This window comes from Idiotropiscis lumnitzeri, chromosome 9, assembly GCF_059441095.1.
Source record: "Idiotropiscis lumnitzeri isolate Australia: NSW breed Sydney's pygmy pipehorse chromosome 9, RoL_Ilum_1.0, whole genome shotgun sequence".
NCBI lineage: Eukaryota > Metazoa > Chordata > Actinopteri > Syngnathiformes > Syngnathidae > Idiotropiscis > Idiotropiscis lumnitzeri.
Genome location: NC_142399.1, coordinates 982,349 through 1,003,168, shown reverse-complemented (window position 1 = coordinate 1,003,168; position 20,820 = coordinate 982,349). Strand labels below are relative to the sequence as shown.

At 43.0% G+C, this 20,820-nt stretch overlaps 2 protein-coding genes across 7 annotated transcripts in view; one reads left to right on the top strand and one right to left on the bottom strand.

Moving 5' to 3' along the window:
- Positions 1-20,820, bottom strand: part of macrod2 (mono-ADP ribosylhydrolase 2) — a 288,212-nt gene that overhangs the window by 236,296 nt on the left and 31,096 nt on the right. The gene's annotated exons all lie outside the window — the stretch shown is intronic.
- Positions 7,667-16,397, top strand: flrt3 (fibronectin leucine rich transmembrane 3). Its single transcript, XM_088305477.1, has 3 exons — positions 7,667-7,926; positions 11,903-12,584; positions 13,267-16,397. Exon 3 carries the CDS (start codon positions 13,309-13,311, stop codon positions 15,259-15,261), a length of 1,953 nt encoding a protein of 650 aa, XP_088161603.1. The 5' UTR covers positions 7,667-7,926; positions 11,903-12,584; positions 13,267-13,308; the 3' UTR covers positions 15,262-16,397.

The window sequence follows — 20,820 nt, the reverse complement described above, 5'->3', positions numbered from 1 at the left end:
TATAGAAACTGGAAGCGAAAGGTTTCGTAGTCACTGACTTATTTTATCTGTAAAAAGAAACGCATTTTCATGTTGAAAGGTAAAATGGAAAGCAGGCCTGCTAAAACAAGGACTAGCGGGAACGCGTCCATACAGACACAAAAGCAATTTAAGTCCAATCTCAAAAGAGATGCGTATGTACAGCTCACTCCAACGAGAGTACGGTACGCACATGTGATTAAAGCCACAGTAGGGAGCCATACCATCTCGAGGGAGCTCCACATAATTCCCAATTGAGCCTTTGTGCCCTCACCGCACGCAGCACACGCACACACCAACGCGGCAATATTCATTCGTAGGATGCTGAACCCTAATGAAGCGGGGTGGAACAAACACATGCAGGTGTGGATGGCACCTGCTTTGCCAAAACCTTCACGTCTCCTTCTTGCCATCCCAATAAGCTCGCCCAACACTGCAGATGCGGCCCCCACAACCCGTCATGTTCTCCTCCTCCATCCCCGGGGCCCCACAGCAGGTGAGGAATTTGGCGAGCTCCGACGGCCAACACCAGACAGACAGCAATCCACACACGGTGAGGACATTCTTGCTCCTTGACTGGCAGATTAATTCCTGTTGGGTGGCTCAAGAGTCTCAGTTCACACAAAAAAATGTAAACGGCGGAGTTGTCGAGCCGAATGTGAAAACACAGCTGTTTTCCCTCATTGAGAATTAAAGACGGAGCCGGCCATGCGTTTCGTGCCGGTGAACTTCCCGTGGAAGAAGGCTTCTGTATTTTTGCAACTGTTATTTCAACAGCCTCCAGTGTGATTTATCGTGCAACATAATTTGCACTGATCACATTTTAGGACATCTGCTGCTCAGGCAAAAAAAAAAAAAAAAAAATGCCAAATCAAAGTGTGTCCACTTGTCACTTGTATAGCGTGTGCGTGAGGGAGAGATTTAGTGGGACCATGTGTTTTATCAGTTGCTGGCGCTTGTTTGAACGGAGCCGCGATGAAAGCCTAGACAAACACAAGGGAATGTAAACGGAGGAGTAAAGTCAACAGACAGAACCTCGCCTGTCAGGCAACCCTGACAGAGGCCACGCCCTCCAAAATTGCGCCAGACTAAGAAATCTTCATGCTGCCCGTGAAAACGAGTTGGAGGCGGCGGAAAACAAGATGGTCCTGTTGGCAAAATAACACAATGCTGTCAATGTCAAATTATATTCCTCAGGACTATTTATTTTATTTTTTTAGCACTTTCCATTGTTCAAAAGGCATCCACGGTTGGCAGCACCGTCTTCCAACATCGGTGTTAAGAGAAAGGAAGCAACAGTTTTCTACTCATTCATGAATTCATTTAGTTTAAAGCTGCTATCAACTACAATCACGCCGAACAAAATCACTTTCATTGTTTTCCTTGTGACGAAAAAAGGAAAGGCGATTGCGTAGTGAATTGCAGAAGATATTTCAATAGAAAGATGTTTTTTAGGCCACTTCCCAGCACTGCTCTTTCAAATAAATTAAAAAATGCGATCAATATTCCAAAACGTACATTGATGAACGATCACATTGTTCATTGACTTTGGGCATAATGTCACAAGCGATACAGCAAAGATGTTTAGAGTAGCATCCATGAGTGGTCTTATTGAAGTTGTCTTTGAATAGACGTTGACATTACGGCTGCGCGAGTATATCTGGCCCGGTAATGTACTGTGAAGGGATCAGAAGGTCAAACAGTAAAGTGGGCTGGGCAAACATCCATCGCGGTTCTAGTCTGAAGTGAAGCAACAATGTTTTCTCCTTGTCCATTTTTTATGTGGGAAGCCAGCAGAGACTATTGACTCAATGTGCTGAGACGCTTTCCCTTTTACCAGTGCTAAAGCAGGCATGAGCACTAATCCTCACGGGTTAAAAGGAGCCTCTTCTGGGCTTCCTCCATCCTGAGAGAGTTTGGGGGTGGCTGCTGTTGCAGAGCACATAGAACTTGATTGCATTGGGCAGAAACATGGGAGCACCACACTAGATTTCTGCCAACGTTCTAGCAGACAACCTTATTTTACACCAAAATTGCACGATATATAAACCACAAAATGCTTGAAAAGTATCAAAAAAAGGCATTTAAAAATTCTGTCAAAATACAGCTTGGCACCCAAAAAATATACCAATGAATGAATTAATGAATATAATTAAAATAAATACTGTTACAATATATATATATATATTTTTTTTTTTAATAGGAATAGTGTTGTTGAATCGACACCAAACTGACTGCAAGTAAGCGAGAGAGTCCAATGCGGACGGATGAATGGTGGCGGCGTTGCACTCGTTTTAAGATTGTGATCTTATACCAAGATCCCAAATAGTGGGCGCTAAATTGCATGTTTACTCACTCTGACAGTGCACGTTGGAGCCGACAGTTGAAAAAGCGGCGGAGGCTGCCGTATTTAATATCGCTGTACAGAAAATCCACTGATTTATTTCTAAATGCATGCGCGTGCAACCAGCACGAACGATGAAGTGGCAACATATGTTTGCTACGTTTATTGACAGCTCATCTTTCCGTGGCTAACGTTATGCTAGACTAACGCATATTGCTAAGGATGTGAATGTGAAATTAGCCAGCGAATGAGCTTTAAAAATTTCTAGGTGAAATGTATGAATGACCAAACTTTTGCCGTTAGCGTCTCTTCCACGGTGTGGGACGGAAACACTTTAAAACGATATAAAGGAATGTGATCGGAGGACAATTATTTTTTTATGAATAAGGACGGAGCGGTTATGACGGAAGGGTGCCCAAGTCGCAGACAGAGGAGGAAGCGGCAAAATAGAATAAAGGGGCCATCTCTTCCACTGATGACGGCTTTTAGACATTTGCTGCGTGACTTCCTTTGTCACTTACTGGTAGCATTTGATTGGGGGGTTAAAAAAAAAGTGCTTCCTGGAGTGTGAAATGTCACAGCTTTTATTGCCCCTTTGTAAAATGAGGTAGTTCAAGGCTATACGATCTTTAACCAAACCATTACCACCGAGACTGAAAAACAGAGCACATATCCAAGTAAGTCAAAGCATTGATAAAAAGCAAGCCGGCCTCTACATTCGCGTATGATGGAATATTTATGAAGTGATTGTTCAGTCTACCCATTTAAAATTCTCCCTGACTTCATCCCTGTCACTGCTGATGTCATTCACGCACACACACACACGCGCAAGGTGCATTATTACTAAGTGTTCACCGAAAAAAAAAAAAACAGCCCAGGTTGGGCTAAAGAAGAATTTACTTGGGCTCCCTCTAGTTTTACATCCAACATCATTTCACTCTCTCTCTGGCATGATCACCTTCCAGCCACACGTCAAAAAGTGAGCAAGCAATATAGGACGTTGTCATAACGGCACCTCGTCTCAAATTGCCCTTTCAGCCCCCCCCATCACCATCACTACCTTTAGACCTTCCTTTGAAGAGCGCTAATGGCTGCAGCATAGAAAGATATTCGATATTCAGCTCAAGTCAGTGCCGACGCTCCGTTTCCACACACTGAGGTAAAAACACCTCCTTGGTGTCGGAAGGGCTGCCGGTGCCTGAGAACACCTTCGGAGAGTGAGAAACGCCAATCGAGTCTCTCGTGCTTTGCACCTGGAAACAAAAGCTTCGACTGAAAACAATACTTAGCACCTCAACGCGCCACCAAATGTCAACATATCACAGCTGGGCAACAACATCCAAATCAAAGTGGAGATGAAAGCATTGTTTCCAGACTTCAAATCACTCATGCTATGCTAAGTTTGAGCCAATGAGTCCTAAAAAAAAAAATTCACGTTCCAATATGAAGAAATCAGGGGGACTCAAGTCCGGAAATCATTGAAAAGGTGTAAGAGGGGCAAACAACAAATTTGGAGTTACTGTTTTGCACAGATAAGTGAACGCTTTGATCCCAATCTCGGCACCTCAGCGCGACGAGACCTCGTTTCTCGTGCGCACGCTCACGCCTTTTCTTTACTCCAAAGAGCCGTTGTCTAACATGTTTACTTCCTGTATTTGCTCCAATCAACAAGGCCGCAACAGGCCTTGAGCTTTTGGATAATCTATTTGCGCTTATCAAGAGTAGCAAAAACCGGGTTTGTCGTGCGAGATAACATGAGCCCGAGCTTCCTGCGAACGCAGCCGTCAACCCTAAATGACCTTCTCGCCAGCCTCTCAAGAACTTTAAAACTCGGGCCCTATATATTCACCTGGACGGAGGAATGTGAACCGGACGCGTCTTGCATGTTCTCTGGGGGGTTTTAAACAAATACAGAAAGAAAATACCGCTGCGTAACTCATTGCCGTCGTGAGACAAAAGTCGGGTCATTGAATATTAAAAATCAAAAGAGAAAACTGGTTACATAAGGAAGGGAAAAAAACGCCGCTTCAATTAGCGATCTACGTTGGGGATATGAAAAAGACTGTATGCTAATTGTTTGTTTTATCTTCTTTATTGTGCTGATGAGTGCAGTGGGGGAGAGTGCTTTATCTAATCTGATCACTGAGCATTGTGTTTGGGGTCATTCACCTCTAGGAGGTCCTGAGGCTGACGAGTAAGCGCCTACCCCCCTCTACCTTTTTACAGAAGTCGCTCATCCCCGTGTTCCTCTTTCTCTGCAGACAACACAATTGCAACCACAAAAACAAAAGACGAGGGCAAAAAGAGCCGATTGTGCTATTTGCACGGCTTGTCATTCTTCCACAAATGACTGCTGACCAAGGTCCCTTGGCTTGCCGAAGCAGCAGGATAGCAGCCCCTTTGGTCTCTTGTTGTTGTTGTTCCTCCTCACCCCCTCTCCCTTTTTTTTTTTTTCATGGTTGCATCCAGTCTCCAGAGACGAGGGGTCAACTTGTCCCTCAACATCTGGCATCTACATTACAAAAAGCTAACATTGAAGAGAACGTGGCGGAGCTATCGTCATTAAATAAGGCTCCTTGTTCTCGAAATGCAAATCTTTGCTGATCATCTATGTTCTAAAGAAAAAAATAGACGTTGCCAATGACAAATTGCACACACTTTACAATTGTTCACTTTAAAGTGAATCATTACAGTTGAGATGCTGAGGAAAATAAAGAATTGGCCGAAATTACCGAAAATGAAGTGAATGGCAAATGGGGAAAAATAACGAGGGCTTTGCTAGCAATTCCATTTTACCCTCATTTAGCAATGGATAAAATACAGACGTCCACAGGACTCCCATCAACAACAAAACCTTCTCCTCCATGTGCAGAGAGCCACAAATCTGCACATTCAACAGAGTAAAAAAAAACAAACATCACACCGTGTGCAGACTATCCAGAAAGTCGAGCATGCCTTCGTAGCGACCGCATCTTGAGCAAAACATACACGTCCGCAACAAAACAGATGTTTTGAAGCCATCCAAGTCAAAGCGCATTTCCATAAAACAGATGAGTCGGAATCTCTTCTGTTCAACGCTCACGACAATAACGCGTCGCTTGTTTTAACAGTCACAAGCTGTCCGACAGCCAAACTTGAGAGATTGGACAGACTGAATAAAATTGCACCCTTGGTAAAATAGGGCACCAATCCCCTTGAACAAAAGATAAACAGGGCAATAGATTTCCCCTGGTCTGAAGAGAACTGAAATCCAACACCCGCGTCCTCCAATGGGGCTCTTTGTATGTCTGAGTGCAGGTCAATCAACAGTTGCTGACAGATGTGTCTGCTGCAGTCGATTGGAGAGAGGAAGCTGAGCTGAGGTCAGGCGCAGGTTTCCTCTGCACCGTCCCCTCCCAGAAAAAGACAAGGATCAAGTCAGGATGTCACAGATTGACCTTTTCTCACCTGTTGCTTTTTTTTTTTTTTAATGACACACCTGGCCCGAAGGGATAACATAATTAAGCTCATTAGGAAAATGAAACTGAGACGTGGCAGTCGCACAGAACGAACAATTCTATACCAGATAATGACTAAGTGAATCAATTTGACCAACGTGGTATAATCGCTGTGATTTAAAGCAAAACATTTTTGGTAAACCAGCTAGAAGAAGAAAGCTAAACATGGTTTGGAATTATAATGAGGCCACATTAGACAGAAAAAAATGTCAAAAAGCGACAGCAACCACCATTCTCAGGACTAGCCATGAAAAAAAGACATTTTTATTGCGCTCCAATGTTGAAAAAGTACAAGCCATGTTATCAGATGACTTGTGACATTCATAGCACTAAGTTGATCACAGAATTAACTTCTACCACCGGTAATTGGAGTAAATTGATTTTGGTGATTTCAGCAAAATGTTCTACATTTCCCCCTTGCAGGCAAACCAGACTCTGAATTGCTCAAAAACGATTCTGAATGGATGTTTTCTCGGAATACGCACCCCCCAAAAGGTGCCACAGCCAAGTGGATGCAAAAACATTTAGAAATGCATGAGGTTTGCGTCTCTTCACTTTGCCTTGTTTTCACCTTAACACATGCAATGCTTTTTACCAAATTGAAAAATGACTTGAGGGCCAAACTATTTCAAAACAGAAAAGGTGCAAAAATAACATTTCATACACGTTATGGGATTGGAGACATCTGGCAGGACGTTAGGATCTGGTCAGATCTTCTCTATGTTGATATGAGCCGATCCTTCAAATATTTCACCTTCGCACCGACTTTACTTTGTCATCATATTGCGTTTCATAGAAGCTGCAAGTACATCCATAACACATCACATTTTGTTCATGTGATTTGCAAACAATAGCATTCAAGCGTCGTCTATAACCGTATTGAGAAAAGTGCATGTGTAACCAATAAAAGAATGAGACAGGAGTTGGCAGATACTGCTGGCAAATGCGGTTTAACCACAAATTGATGAATGGTGTAATCACTAAAAGTAGTTTTGGTTGCAGTGAATGACATTCAAGCAACCAGCGGTTTCTCAATTACACATACGGTGGCAAACATCACCCGTATCTGATTGCTGATCTTCAGTCAACAGTTGAACAAGAGCAGCCCTATTGTGGGCTACGGTGTCGGCGCGGTCGGGAAGCCTGAGGGGGGAGACACTGGAGATGACGCCAAGAGAGTGTCGGCAACCCTATTACTAAAAGGGTGACTCACTGCCGCTTTGAGCCTCGGAGGGCATGTTTGGCGCCATTTAAACATACAACCAACAGGGTCAAACATTAGGGCTAAAAGCCAGTAGAGTTCAGGTAGGCTGTAGACATCCTAAACTCATTTCTACTATGTCAACAATGAATGCCTTGCATGTGAGAACACTCACCTTTGACACTCATCCATGCGATTTAAGAATGAAGCAATTTTTCTACTAGATTTGATTAAACCAGAATAAGGGTCAGCATCATGAAATTATAAATGGTTTTTTTTTATTCATCCTCTCTTTCAGCTCAAGATCACGATTCCTTAATCAGTACCAGCTAAAGACATGTTTCCCCTTTTCCTCTACTCCCCCTAGTGAAGCCAAAGAGTACTGCAAGGCTCGTGTGTACTTTCCAGGGAGCCTTAGCCGAGTGGTTGGGGGAGAGGAAGAAGACAGAGAGAGAGAGAGAGAGAGAGCGAGAGAAAGAGAGAGAGAGAGAGAGAGAGAGCGAGAGAGACAGAGACATACACGCACACAAAAAGTGAGTGAGAGAAAAGCCCCGCCTTCAAATGACGTCAGCGCTCTATTGGAGCAGGGTTACAGGCAAACCTAAATCCACATTTGTTATTGGGACCAATCCGTGCGCGCATGTGCTCGTGCAACTTGCACAGTGTGTATGTGTGAGGGGCACCAGTAAACACCGAAGTAGTGCTACAGATAAATCCGATCCAGTTCTGGCTCCGTGAGTGAGAGAAACCGTTTTGGGATCTGTATTAAATCCGCACAATTTGGACAGGATTACTTTTCTCCCCCCCTCTGCCTTGAACCCCCTCACAAGGATACCTGTAACTTTTTTGGGGGGTTGTCTTTTGAGGTAAGTGTTCGTGACTGGTACTGCCCAGATGGAGTGGATATTGTCGCTCCTTTTTTTGGGGGGGGGTCTCTCTGGTTTAATGACTAAAGTGCATACAGACTGCTTCTTGCTACAAAAACAATCTGCAGCCCATAATTATTTGAATTGACGACCCCAACCCGAATCGAAAACGCGAGCTTCGGCTTTGCTTGCATAGCAGGCTGCAGGCTTTTGAGCTGCAAGCGACGGTGTCAAAATACTGAGCGCTTTTTTCCCCTCTCAGCAACCAAATCCAGCTCGTCTATTTACGCACTAAAAACGAAACCAACTTCAACTGAATTTCACCTTTCTCTCACTCTACCGCCCCCCAAAAATGGCATTGCACTTGCATGGGAGTAGTGACGAAAAGCCGCATACACGTTTGCGTCTCTAGAACGACAAACGATGGTGCAAACGAGGCGGAGACGCGTTATCTTTGCGCTTTTGATCGGCGAATACACAAACTTGAGAGGATTAGGAGGGGACAGACAGTCTGATTTGAAGTCGATCGGCGCCACGGTTCATCGAGACATGAGCATGTTGAATTGCAGCGCACATCCGGCAGCGATGCGATGCGATGCGATGCGATGCGGACGCAGAGCCAGCTGGCCCAAGTCCGCCAAATGCGTCTCTGTCGGGACGGCTCCCACTCACGTCCTGACACCCCACTAAACTTTGACCAACATGTATGGGGGTCGCAATAAATTGGCTTCAACGCACGACTCATTCCGCCATATTCTGTGCGTGTGTCAGTCGCTTAACCGCATTGACGTGCATTGGCTGCTTTGTATAAAACCCAAAAAATATTCTTTCAGTAAAATACTGCTCTCAACTGTCAACACGTCCTCCTAAATGCCGCATTAAGGCAATTTTCGTGTCCGTTCCATTCTTGTAAGAACGTCTTACTGGAAACAGCATTGCGGAGACAGCTGTTAATCCAATTTCACTCCTCTTTTATCTCCACGAGACAATAAGGTCATCCGGGCTTAGACGAATAACAGATCATTTACTGTATGAGACTCCGTCCTAATTTTACAAACCAGAAAATTGCTTTTGAATGACTGTGAAATGTGCACAAGTTCAATTTTAGTTATTATCCAATTAAGCAACGGTTCGGTGCATTTGATAAAAATAAATTTGGTTCAATATAGACAGGAGGGCAGATGAGTTGTCTTCACTGATGACTGCCTCAGGCGATCGTTCCCAGCCAATTGCTTTCATTTTAGATTAACCACTAACCAGGTCATGAACAAAATCTCAGTCACAGTAAAAGACAACCCTACTTTTAGAAATACCGAAGCTCAGATGCAGCACTAGAATTTATCATTCGTCATTTTGCCACGAAACGATATCACCATCCATTATGAGATTCGTGACAAACATGTGAGCATTAAAAGACTGGAACAAAACAGCAAGATAAGGTTTAGAAGCTACGCTTGGGAGGAAAGTAGCCAGGCCAGGAGAGCGGTTGACAAATCCCTATATTGTAAGTGGGCGCTTGGCCTGTAGGCTAAGATGTGCTCCTTTTTGCAGCTTAGCTTGTCTCACACAGACTCGCATACGTTTTCACACACATCTTGTGGTGCCTACCTCCCCCATGTGGGGAAAAATCATTGCAGCTGCTCCTGCTCTCTCCTTTCAGCATGGAACAAAAGAGAAAACCCGGACTGTCCCGGCCTTTCCGGGCTTACTGGCCCACCAAAAGTGTCATCTGTTCAGCCCATCTCTACAGGAAGCCGGAGCCTTTTTGTAGTGTTGTTGGCAATTATTTGTCTTAACTGAATCATAGAATCAAATTTAAATCCCACCTCTAGTTCTCAGAGATGAAGGATTCAAGAGTACAAACTAATTCAACACTAAATCTCTGCAACAGCAGAGACGCAATATTGCGTAGCGACTACAGTATTTACCACATCTATAAATCGGAACTTGCAGACAAAATAAAACTAGAGCAACTGCAGTCTGAGGTGTCCAATCCGTCACACAACTATTTTATTGGTTTCAAATTAATAAACAACAAAAGATACAAACAACACTCATTTCCCAATGGATAGGTACCGGGGAGCAAATTTATTTCAGATCTCATGAATAATTTCGTTAGCCTTTACAACTTCAATGGTCCTTTTTCCCCTAAAAGCAGGATTTTTTTTTTACTTATAAAAAAAAAAATTGATATATTTATATCTTGGATGCACAAAGTCTGGCATGCTGTTATTGTGGGCAAATTCCTTTGTCCATGTTAAACTTGGCTATTATCATCCAGCTTTGTGTGATCCATGTTTTCTACTGACAAGTATCACACACACGCACACACCTTAAGCTGCATGCTCAATTTAACTTTGCCAGTTCAGATTTAATGAAGCAGAAGCCACTTTGGCCTGCTTGTCGACGAAACCTCCTGACTGGCCAGTGGTTCCTATTAAAATGATGCATAAAGACATTATTTGCAAAGGATGTTTGTTTGGGTAGCTCACAAAACAAATATCGATTTGTATAACCGGCAGGGAAAAGCAGTAATGATGCCATTTTAATTGATTGTCAAATTGCTTGGCTTGGAGTTTTTTTTAACCTAAAACTCCTCTGCTGAAGTCCAGCATACTTGCCTCATAGAAAATAATGGAGGTGGGGCTCTTTCCTGAAATCCAAAGAGTGCAGAACAAATAAAATGGCCAAAACAGCCACCCAGGAGCCAAGCGAGAAAAAAAAACGGCTCAACAATTTACTCTAAGTCAACGATACTACTACGTTTATCATGTTTTTAAATTGCTGACCTTGCTCCTTGTTCGTTCTAGTAGTCTAGTATCAAGAGCAGAAATGATTTCAAATAATCCTAAAAGCATATTTGAATAAATGCAACAAGGCCTCACTGAGCTTTTTCTTGCAAACGGTCATGTATACTTTGCAATACGAGGTGAAAACCGCCATTTCAAATTGAAATGGCTTTACAAAGTGTTACAATTAAAGTCAAAGCTAACACATCATTCTCATTTGTTCAATATTTTTAAAGTCTCCTCCGCCTCGATGCATAAGTTAGTCAAAAATCACATCCAGTAATTTTCCTCAGCTTGTTTTGGACAATTTATGCGCTGTTCAAAGTTTATTTCTCCATCAAATTATACTAGACAGCATTTTATCAATCACGATTGTGTTTACAAGGCTCCCAAAACTCCAAGCGTCCTTTAGTCCGGGCAACCAACTGTAAAATGGCTGAGGCCCGGCTTCCTGATTTATCTTTGTGTTTCACAACACAAGGCAGCTGCCAGCAGGTCGCATATAATGACACAGCAATTGTGTTCAAATTGAAAAACAACATTTTCAGAGGCAAAGGAAATTCTATTTTTACCAACACGAGCATTCATAGCTTTAAACGAGGGGACGAGGCGGGGCCTCGGGGTCACAGAGAAGAAGGGGATGTCAGGGATGGATGCGTCTCCTCCACATATGAAATTCAAATGGGCTTGCTAACAATGTGACCCCCGACTGGATCGGCCTTTTATCTAAATCACAAAACCTCCTTTATTGGGCATTTATTTTTTCATGAAATGAATTTTAAAAACACGTGAAATCCAAAATAATTACATAGACTGGACTTCAACGGGCATAATTTTGCACATTTCTGTTAGTGTTGTGACCACCAAACAACAAAGGTGTTCTGATAGCTTAAAGCTAGTAAGAAGTCATCGGTCACAATCAAAGCCAAAAAGGGAATTTTGAAATCCCTCAAATTGTCCCATGACCTAAATTTGTAGACAAAAATAGTTGACTTGACACTGCCACCCCGAGTAAAATGAATGTACGTTTTGACTTCTGTACACGTCAATGGCAGTGAATGAGTTAACGTAAGAAACATTTTCATTTGCTGCCCTCACACAAATGTGAAAAGAACTGTCCAGTGATGTTTCTTGATTTTAAGAGATGACGAGTTGCTGAGTACGTTTGTCTCATTTTTCTTTTCCAGGACAACATTTGAGGTGTGAAAAGTGGCCAACATGACTCAAACTCCAGATTCATGAGGGAGGCTCGGCCCAAAACGAGAAGCCCCTTTCACCGGTTCACACTGTTCATCCACATCCGGAAGCGGAGCCCAGGATTAACGTATATACGAGCTTGACAAGGGACAAGAGGATTCGGGTTACCTGTACGAGCTGGAGTACACAAGTGAACAGGCCTCGATTGAGCCTGTGGCACGGGGGATTGGCATGGCTCACACCAGCTTTGTGTCAACTCATCATGCATGCTGGCCGGGCCTGATTGCAGAAAGGAGCCTAGACTAAAGCCAGCAGGATTGCTGCAACTGCGGGGGGAAGAAAATCTCATCGACGGTTATGGCTACTGATCTTGACAAATTCAACAGCCATTAGGATTTGTAATATTACCTGAGAGATCGCAGACGTTGTCACTGAGAGGGGATGCTTATTCAACAGGCTTATCTGCCATGGTAAAGGCAGTGAAGGCATGAGCCTCTGACAACAGAGGAGGTCATCGTCCAAACAAGGATCAGCTCAGCAAACACTGACCAGTCGGGATACGAGCAGAAAGCCCTCCGAAACACTTTTCTTTTCAGAAAGGATATTAAAAGAAGAAAACCTTGATTGGATTTTTCAGTGATCAGAAAGGATTTACCACTTCTCATAAATCAGGTAGAGAAACATGTGTATGCCTTTGCGTCTTTACACTTGACTGACTCGACAAGAATTTGAAAACCATCTGGTGCAAAAGTGTGAGAGGGATTTTCTCAAAAACTACTAGGTATTTAAAAGAAAAATAACAGTTTGCGTCAAACAACAATTCAGCACTCCAGTGGGTTTTGTGCGTAGTTATAAGAATGAATATCAAAAGTCTGTTCGAAGCATGTGTCGGAAAAAGATCGAATGTGATACTAAATACTTGGACCAGCACGTCGGCACTTGGACAGTAGCTCAACAAAGCGGGACTGTTTTCTGTTTGGCGTGTAGCAATGAAAGGCAGCCTTGAGACGCAGAATCGTGTGAGACAATCCATGCTATTAAACATCCCATTTCTTCTTTGCAGACAGTTAAAGCAGATCCATGGCACAGAGATTCAACGTATTGAAGGCTTACCAATGAGTTACTTTTAATACCAGTCGTGTGCGTCCTGCAAACGTAGTCATAAACGAAGTGCATGATCAAACTCTGTTTACTACCGTATCACTTAACATGCCAGAATAATTGAATCCGATCCTGCACTCAATCAATGAAGTGCTTCAGGTAGCATTCAAACAACAAGCAAATTTCAGACCAGGAATTTGGATCCATCTTCGAGGCCTTGTGCATTAAATGTACTCTTGTGTCTTCTCCGCAGGGGCTGTTGAGTGATTAGTCTGCCGGGCAAGTCAGTTTCAAGATGGTACGTCAGTGCAAGGCCTTTATCCTCTCCCTCATCAGGGTCGGACTGCTGCTGGGCCTTGCTAACCCACTGGTGACCTCTGCCTCATGTCCCTCCGCCTGCCGCTGTGACGGGACCTTCATCTACTGTAACGACCGTGGCCTGACTTCCATCCCTACTGGTTTACCCCTGGATGCAACAGTGCTCTTCCTGCAAAACAATCGCATAAAGAGCTCAGGAATACCCGCAGAGCTCAGCAGGCTGACAAATGTGGAGAAGATCTACCTTTACTGCAACAATCTAGATGAGTTCCCAACTAACCTTCCTCTCGGGCTAAAAGAACTTCATCTTCAGGAGAACAACATTCGAATGATTACGCACGCAACTTTAGCCCAAATTCCTTATATTGAGGAACTTCACCTGGACGATAACTCCGTGTCAGCGGTCAGTATCGAAGAGGGGGCCTTTCGGGACAGCAGTCACCTTAGATTGCTTTTCCTCTCCAGGAACCACCTGAGTACCATCCCCTCGGGCCTGCCCATGAGCATTGAGGAGTTGCGCTTTGAAGACAACCGAATCTCATCAATATCCGAACAGTCGCTGCAAGATCTCATCAACCTGAAGCGACTAATATTGGATGGAAATCTGCTCAATAATCGTGGAATTGGAGAGATGGCTTTCATCAATCTGATTAACTTGACTGAGCTCTCGCTCGTGAGGAACTCCCTGACATCGCCCCCAGCTAACCTGCCCGGAACCAGTTTGGAGAAGCTGCAGCTACAAGATAATCACATTAATCGGGTCCCACCCGGGGCTTTCGCCTTCCTTAGGCAACTTTACCGCTTGGACCTATCTGGCAACAACCTGAGCAGCCTCCCACAAGGGGTGTTTGAAGATCTGGACAACCTCACGCAACTTTTGCTTCGCAACAACCCGTGGCAATGCACATGCAGGATGAAATGGGTGCGTGACTGGCTCCGGTCATTGCCCACCAAAGTAAATGTACGTGGATTCATGTGCCAGGGCCCTGATAAGGTGAAAGGCATGGCTCTAAAAGACTTAACGACAGACATGTTTGACTGCACAGATTTTGAGTATATTCCCACCTACGAGACAAGCACGGTCTCCAACACTTGGCGCCCCTCGCAGCCACAGTGGCCCTCGTTTGTCACAAAAAGGCCTGGAGTCAAGGGACCAAATATGAGCAAAAACTACCACGGCACCACCATTTCATCAGGCAGAAAGATCATCACAATCAGCGTCAAGTCAAGTAGCGCCGATACAGTGCACATATCCTGGAGGGTATCGCAACCCATGACTGCCCTTCGACTCAGCTGGCTCAAGCTGGGACACAGCCCCGCATTTGGCTCCATCACCGAAACAATCGTACAGGGGGAGCGGACGGAGTACCTGCTCACGGCGCTGGAGCCGGAGTCTTCCTACAGGATATGTATGGTTCCCATGGAGACAAGCAATATCTACCTGTCAGACGAGACCCCCGTGTGCATAGAGACGGAGACGGGCTCTCATAAATCGTATAACCCAACCACCACTTTGAACAGAGAGCAGGAGAAAGAGCCTTACAAAAATTCAAGTCTGCCTTTGGCTGCTATCATCGGAGGGGCGGTTGCACTTTTGGCAATAATCATGTTGGCATTGGTGTGCTGGTACGTCCACAGGAATGGATCGCTTTTTTCCAGGAACTGCACCTACAATAAAGGCCGGCGGAGAAAGGACGACTATGCCGAAGCTGGCACCAAGAAGGACAACTCAATTCTAGAAATCAGAGAGACTTCTTTTCAAATGATTCCCATCAATCAGCTTCCTGTGTCCAAGGAGGAATTTGTGATACACACAATTTTTCCACCTAATGGCCTGAGTTTATACAAGAGCCCACACAACGAGAACAGTATCAACAACAGGAGCTACAGAGACAGTGGAATACCAGATTCAGACTATTCCCATTCATGATATTACACACAGACATTCAGGATGAGGTGGCAAGACTTTTACGAAACACTGGATCTAGAGGACGACGGGAGCAATGTTATGTACATTTGCCATATAATTTATATTTAAGGACATTTTATGAAAACTGAGAACGTTCCACCCCGCAGGCCCTCGCTGAGGCGGTGGGTGTAGTACTGCAATTATATTTTAGGGATTTCTAGGAATTTGTACTGTATTTCCTTGGCTTAAAACGATCGACCAACTAAAAAGAAACTCTGTGTTCTGAGAATTTATGACTTGTCAACTGTGAAAGTGGGTTTTCATTGCTGTGTTGAACAATCAGACTTTAGAGAACATTGTAGTACAAGCACAGGTCATTGTTTTCACTTTGTGGCTGTCTGAAAAACAAAAGGCGGAAATTGTCGTAAACCGAGGTACAGTTTATCAATAAAATTAACAAATCAGACGTGTTGCCCTCTGACGAAATAAAAACAGCCGTGAGCCGTCTCATTTACTACTGACAAAGAATATTGTTCTAGTTTTCATAGGATACAAAATCACTTGAGATGATGTGCCATGCTTTATATCTTAGGTGTGTACTTGCTGCGAGTTTGAAACGCGGCAGAACAACCATAGCAGGACTCTCGTTTCATTTTTTTTTTCTCTGATGGGATTGTAGGCCACAGCACAGGGCAGATAAAGCACACCAACTTTAAGGGGACTCTTTGCTCCTCAAAATGAGAAGACTGGACAGGCTGACACAGGACCCCACACGATCTCTATTTGGACAAGCCTACAATGGCCAAATGACAATGGCGGCATTCTTTAGTACCGTGTACCCGACGTCATTCAAGTCAAAAGGCCCAAAAAAAACTCATCATTGTTCAAATGATCAAAGTGTTTGCAGTTCCTTAACATAACTCCAATTTTATATTTACAAAGTGAACACATTTTTGTTGCCACAATTTGAAATTACCTGTTCTTCATGTTTAAAAAAAACCAAAGTGCATTGTATGCCCTTTGGCCAGTCTTGTATGTGCCTTGATCCAATGCTTATTGTATTTAGCTTTTTAAGGAACCAGTGACTTTTTTCATACACACTTGAATATGAAAAGTATTGGTCATATTACACAATAAAAAAAATATGAACAAAAATAGCATTGATTTCTTTTTTTTGTTGTGTTGGTAACACCTACTCTAAAGTACTAAAGTAGTAAGTTGTGAAAAGATGTTGCTGTACTAATTTTATAAACGTGAAGTTGTTTATGCTTGGTCCCATCATTTTTATTTCAAAAGTGGTTGATATGAATGGTGGATTTCCCAACCCCACGTCAAGCATCAAACTTGGTACTGTTTTAAAAAGAAATGGTATTTTGAAATTTATAATGAAATGTAATTGTTTTTAAATGATTTCATTCTAAAAACTTTGACACAATTTTGTTTAAACTAATACTGAGAACTGTAATGTCTCTCAGTCTCTCGGTCCATCTTCTAATTAATTCAGACCAACAATTCCATTAGCTTGAACAATAGTCTTTCATTTGTTATTAATGGACCTTTCTGTCCGAGTAATCAGTTCACACGGGCTTGACTGAAGTATGCCGGCAACCTCAATGCTCTGAAAATGAGCAACCCTCTCTGACAAATTCCTGCCGCTTTGTGATAAACGACAAATAAGCCAAATTGTGAAAGGAGCCGTCCATTGTTGTGGCTTTCACTGAAAGCAGCCCGTTAAAAAGAGCAGCTTTGTGTAACTTGCGTCAACGCTTACGAAGCAAAATTGATGAACCAGACTGATGACGACCCCGTGTGACCTCACTTCTCATTGGTGACCCGCGACCTGAAACAATTCCTTAAAAATCAATCCATGCCCTCATCGGTCAGACAAGGCTGGAGACAAAACAAAATGCGACATGCATTTCTCTCCTTGTGCGTGACACAGTTTGGCTTTTCTGTAGTGAGCGATCAGAGCTAATGATGCAGCTGCAGTCTTTGCTCCAGGGGGCTACTATTCATTTTGGAAGGTGCCGGTCAGGCAGACGGTCACATTTGCATTCCTATAGATGCTGGTATCAAAGCATCGGCGCATGACCCCTTCGTGACCAACAGAACTGCAATAGTAGTAACAACAGGCGACATGAGCCTGTTAGCTTCATAAAAGCTGTCCGAGTAAAATCGGTTAACAGACCACAAGAAACAAAGGCTATCAGTCAGAATTAGACAAGAAAATACGAAAATTCACCAGGTTAAAAAGATTCATGCCGAGATCGAGAGAATACTTTCTAAATCATGAAGCTTGTCTCAGGTAAATCCACAATTGTAAAAGACACGCCTCAAAAATGTTTTGTTTGGCACCCCAAACATACAACATTGGTCGTTGGACTGGGTTTAGAGATGAGCAAGGTTTACGGTGAAGGATTGTACGATGTTAGTAGTATTCCTTGTAGCGGCTGTTGTATTTCACACCGCATCTGCCAGGATGGCTGAGTGGTCTAAGGCGCCGCGTTCAGGACCCAGTCTCCCCAGGAGGCCTGGGTTCGAATCTCGAATTTCCCCATTGTGGGACTAATAAAGGCAATATTATTATTATTATTATTATTATTCATGTGACACAATGTCAATCGTTAACAGGTTCATTTTTGCTACACGTGTTAAGCATTTATTAAACAAAAATCATTGATCAAATGAAATTAGAAGTACCGTGCACAGTAATGACACGTGATTGTGTTGAGTGATCATTGTATTATTCTCAGATGCTCGATTTATATTACTTAGTTGAAATGTGTTGAACTCTGTTGGATTTTGATTTTCCTGACTGCATCCGTCTCGGATGGATTAGAAAAGCAGCCCAGATATCTGACTTGTAATATTTCCAGAGAAATTATCGGAACAAAACTTGGATCAGTTGATGAGTCCTTAATTGACATTTTCCTTCTTAAATATAAAAACAAAGACGCATTGAATACATTCAGTTAATTAAGGGTTTATTCCCTAGTAATTTGCATTCATTTGGTGACTAAATTCCAACAACAATTTACTGACAAAATTGAGATCAAAATTTCTTCCCAACATCAAGATCAAAATTGGACTTTGTCACGCTTTGTCAGCAGGCAGAGCTGTAAGCGAACAGAGCGGCCATTGAGAAAGATGCCAGCGAGTGATGAGTTACCGTGTCGAGGACTTGTCCTCTCTTCTCTGGCTCTGACCAGCTTGCCCCGCCCCTTCCCTAAAGCCAGAAGGCTCTCCATCACTTTACCCAGTGACCTGAAACCACAGGGCCAAAAAAACCGAAGCAGAACCTCCGTCATCATAATGAATCCAATTTTATGCTCCAGAGCACGAGGCCTGCACATACATCCATTGCAACTGTAAATTATTTGACATTAATACTAATTAACAAGAGCTGTCACAATGAAGACGGCGCCTCCGTAAAAGGAAGAAAACGGCACGATAAGAAAAAGACAGATGCGGTGTGAAATACAACAGCCGCTTCTCTCATTTGGATGGCCGAGTGGTCTAAGGCGCCGCGTTCAGGACCCAGTCTCCCCAGGAGGCCTGGGTTCGAATCTCGAATTTCCCCATTGTGGGACTAATAAAGGGCAAATTATAATTATATTATTATTATTATTATTTAAAGCAAACTGTCAAAAACAAAAGCAAGGAGGTCCATCGCTTTTCTATTACACTATGAAGTATACACGATATTTTATGAAAATATCCATACAATTGACTCGACTCAATGGAAGCCATTAATTCATGTCCCCCATTAAGTGGTTTAAATGATCCCGTAAAAGGCCATCCATCTCTCGATGCCCTTTATGAGATCACCGCCACATCTTAATCGACCCTGCGTTTCATTCCGCCTCCATTTCTGATGGAGCGGAACATTTGTTTCATTGCCAAAGCTTTGAGGGGTGCAACCTCTCAACTGCTCCACGTAGTCGATCAACATTTCAGCAGTGGGAGGCCAAGGCGCCTCTTCAATCTCTTCCTCTCATTTGTGTTCTGCATCTTTAAATGCTGGCGCAGGATCGGCATACCAAGGTGGAGCCATCCATAGCTCATCACTTCCATTCCAGAGGTGGTCTTCGCTTTGTCGCTTAAATTTACAACAAACAAAACACTGAAGGATGATTAAGAAAAAAAAAATGGAACGCTAACCACAAAACGAGGCAGTTTTCCAAGTCTGTTTGCTGTAAAAAGATCGATTTAAATAAATGAAATTAGTTCCGACCAGATTGAGAGATGTTTGATTTCCAGCTCCAGAGAGATTTCCTCCATTAGTTTTATGCAGTGTGAAGATAATGCGACAGCAAAAAAGACGACCAACAAGGCACACCACACAAGTCTGAAGATGTTGCAACAGTTGGCAACTCTCAAAGCACCGTACATTTCCTCGCAAATACGACTCCCTGATTACCAGCGCAGAGGAAGGAAAGAAGGATTAAGGTCCTTCCAATACCTTGATTTCCCTACAGCCTTCTTTTAGAAATGTGATTAAGACAGAGAAGCAGATTTAACCAACATGAAAAATATTCAAAGAGAATTCTAAATATCATCAAAGATGCACTACAGAGACTACTTGGATGTGACTAAAATAAATAAAAAACATCACACCAAACGACAAAACAATGCCACTATTTTCACAACATGGAGTTGTATAATAAAAGACAATTTCATAAAACCATTGGTTGTCATCTGATCCAAAAATGGAACCCACCCCCACTCAAATCCAAACACGGAGTCACAAAAATGGGGGTGAAAAAAAATAAACCAACAAAAAAAAAAAAAATCTTCATTGAAACTTTGGGGGGAGCGAAAGAATGTTCGGGGTGACGGTAGTGGTGGTGGTGGTATGCAGGATTAATTAAAACCTGGAGTCACTGGTGGGCCTGCGACATGCAGTCACACGATTACGATCTCTGTGTGAGAAGAATCTGCTCCCGCAAGTCATTTCCTTCCCCATTGAGAGGAGCTAAATGGAACGAGGTCTTCAGAGAAAGGAAACTCCTCAAAGCCAAAAACCCAAAAAGGTGAAGAATGAAAACGTCAACCTTTGAATCGCAGCGTAATGAATTCATTTCAACCCCGTGATGTAGTCGGCCCATTGAGGGGTCAAATGATCTAAGCCACTGTAATCCTAATCTTGTGCTGTTTAAAAGTCAAAACGATGCGTGCGTCTATAAATACGGTGGCACACAACACTCGGCTTAAACTAACATCTGGCAACGTCCCTGCATCAAGCTCTCCACTTTTTTCTTGGGATCCTTGCTAATCCCTTTTTTGCCCTGACAATATACGGTCCTGAAACAATTCTAAAATCATATGACATGAGAATTGAAGGATAGATGAATGGCATGAATGTGAATAAAGAGCAAGGATTATTGAATAGTCACAATCATGCTTTGTTGCAAACTTACAGCGGTTATGTCATTTATATGCAGCAATATTTAAAACATGAAGCGCCAAAGGCAAGAGTAGTATTAAAAATAAATATGTTACATTGAAAAAGTTTGACAGTTGACTACTGTATAGATTATTTTTATTCCATGGACACTAGAGAACTGAAAATTGTTATCA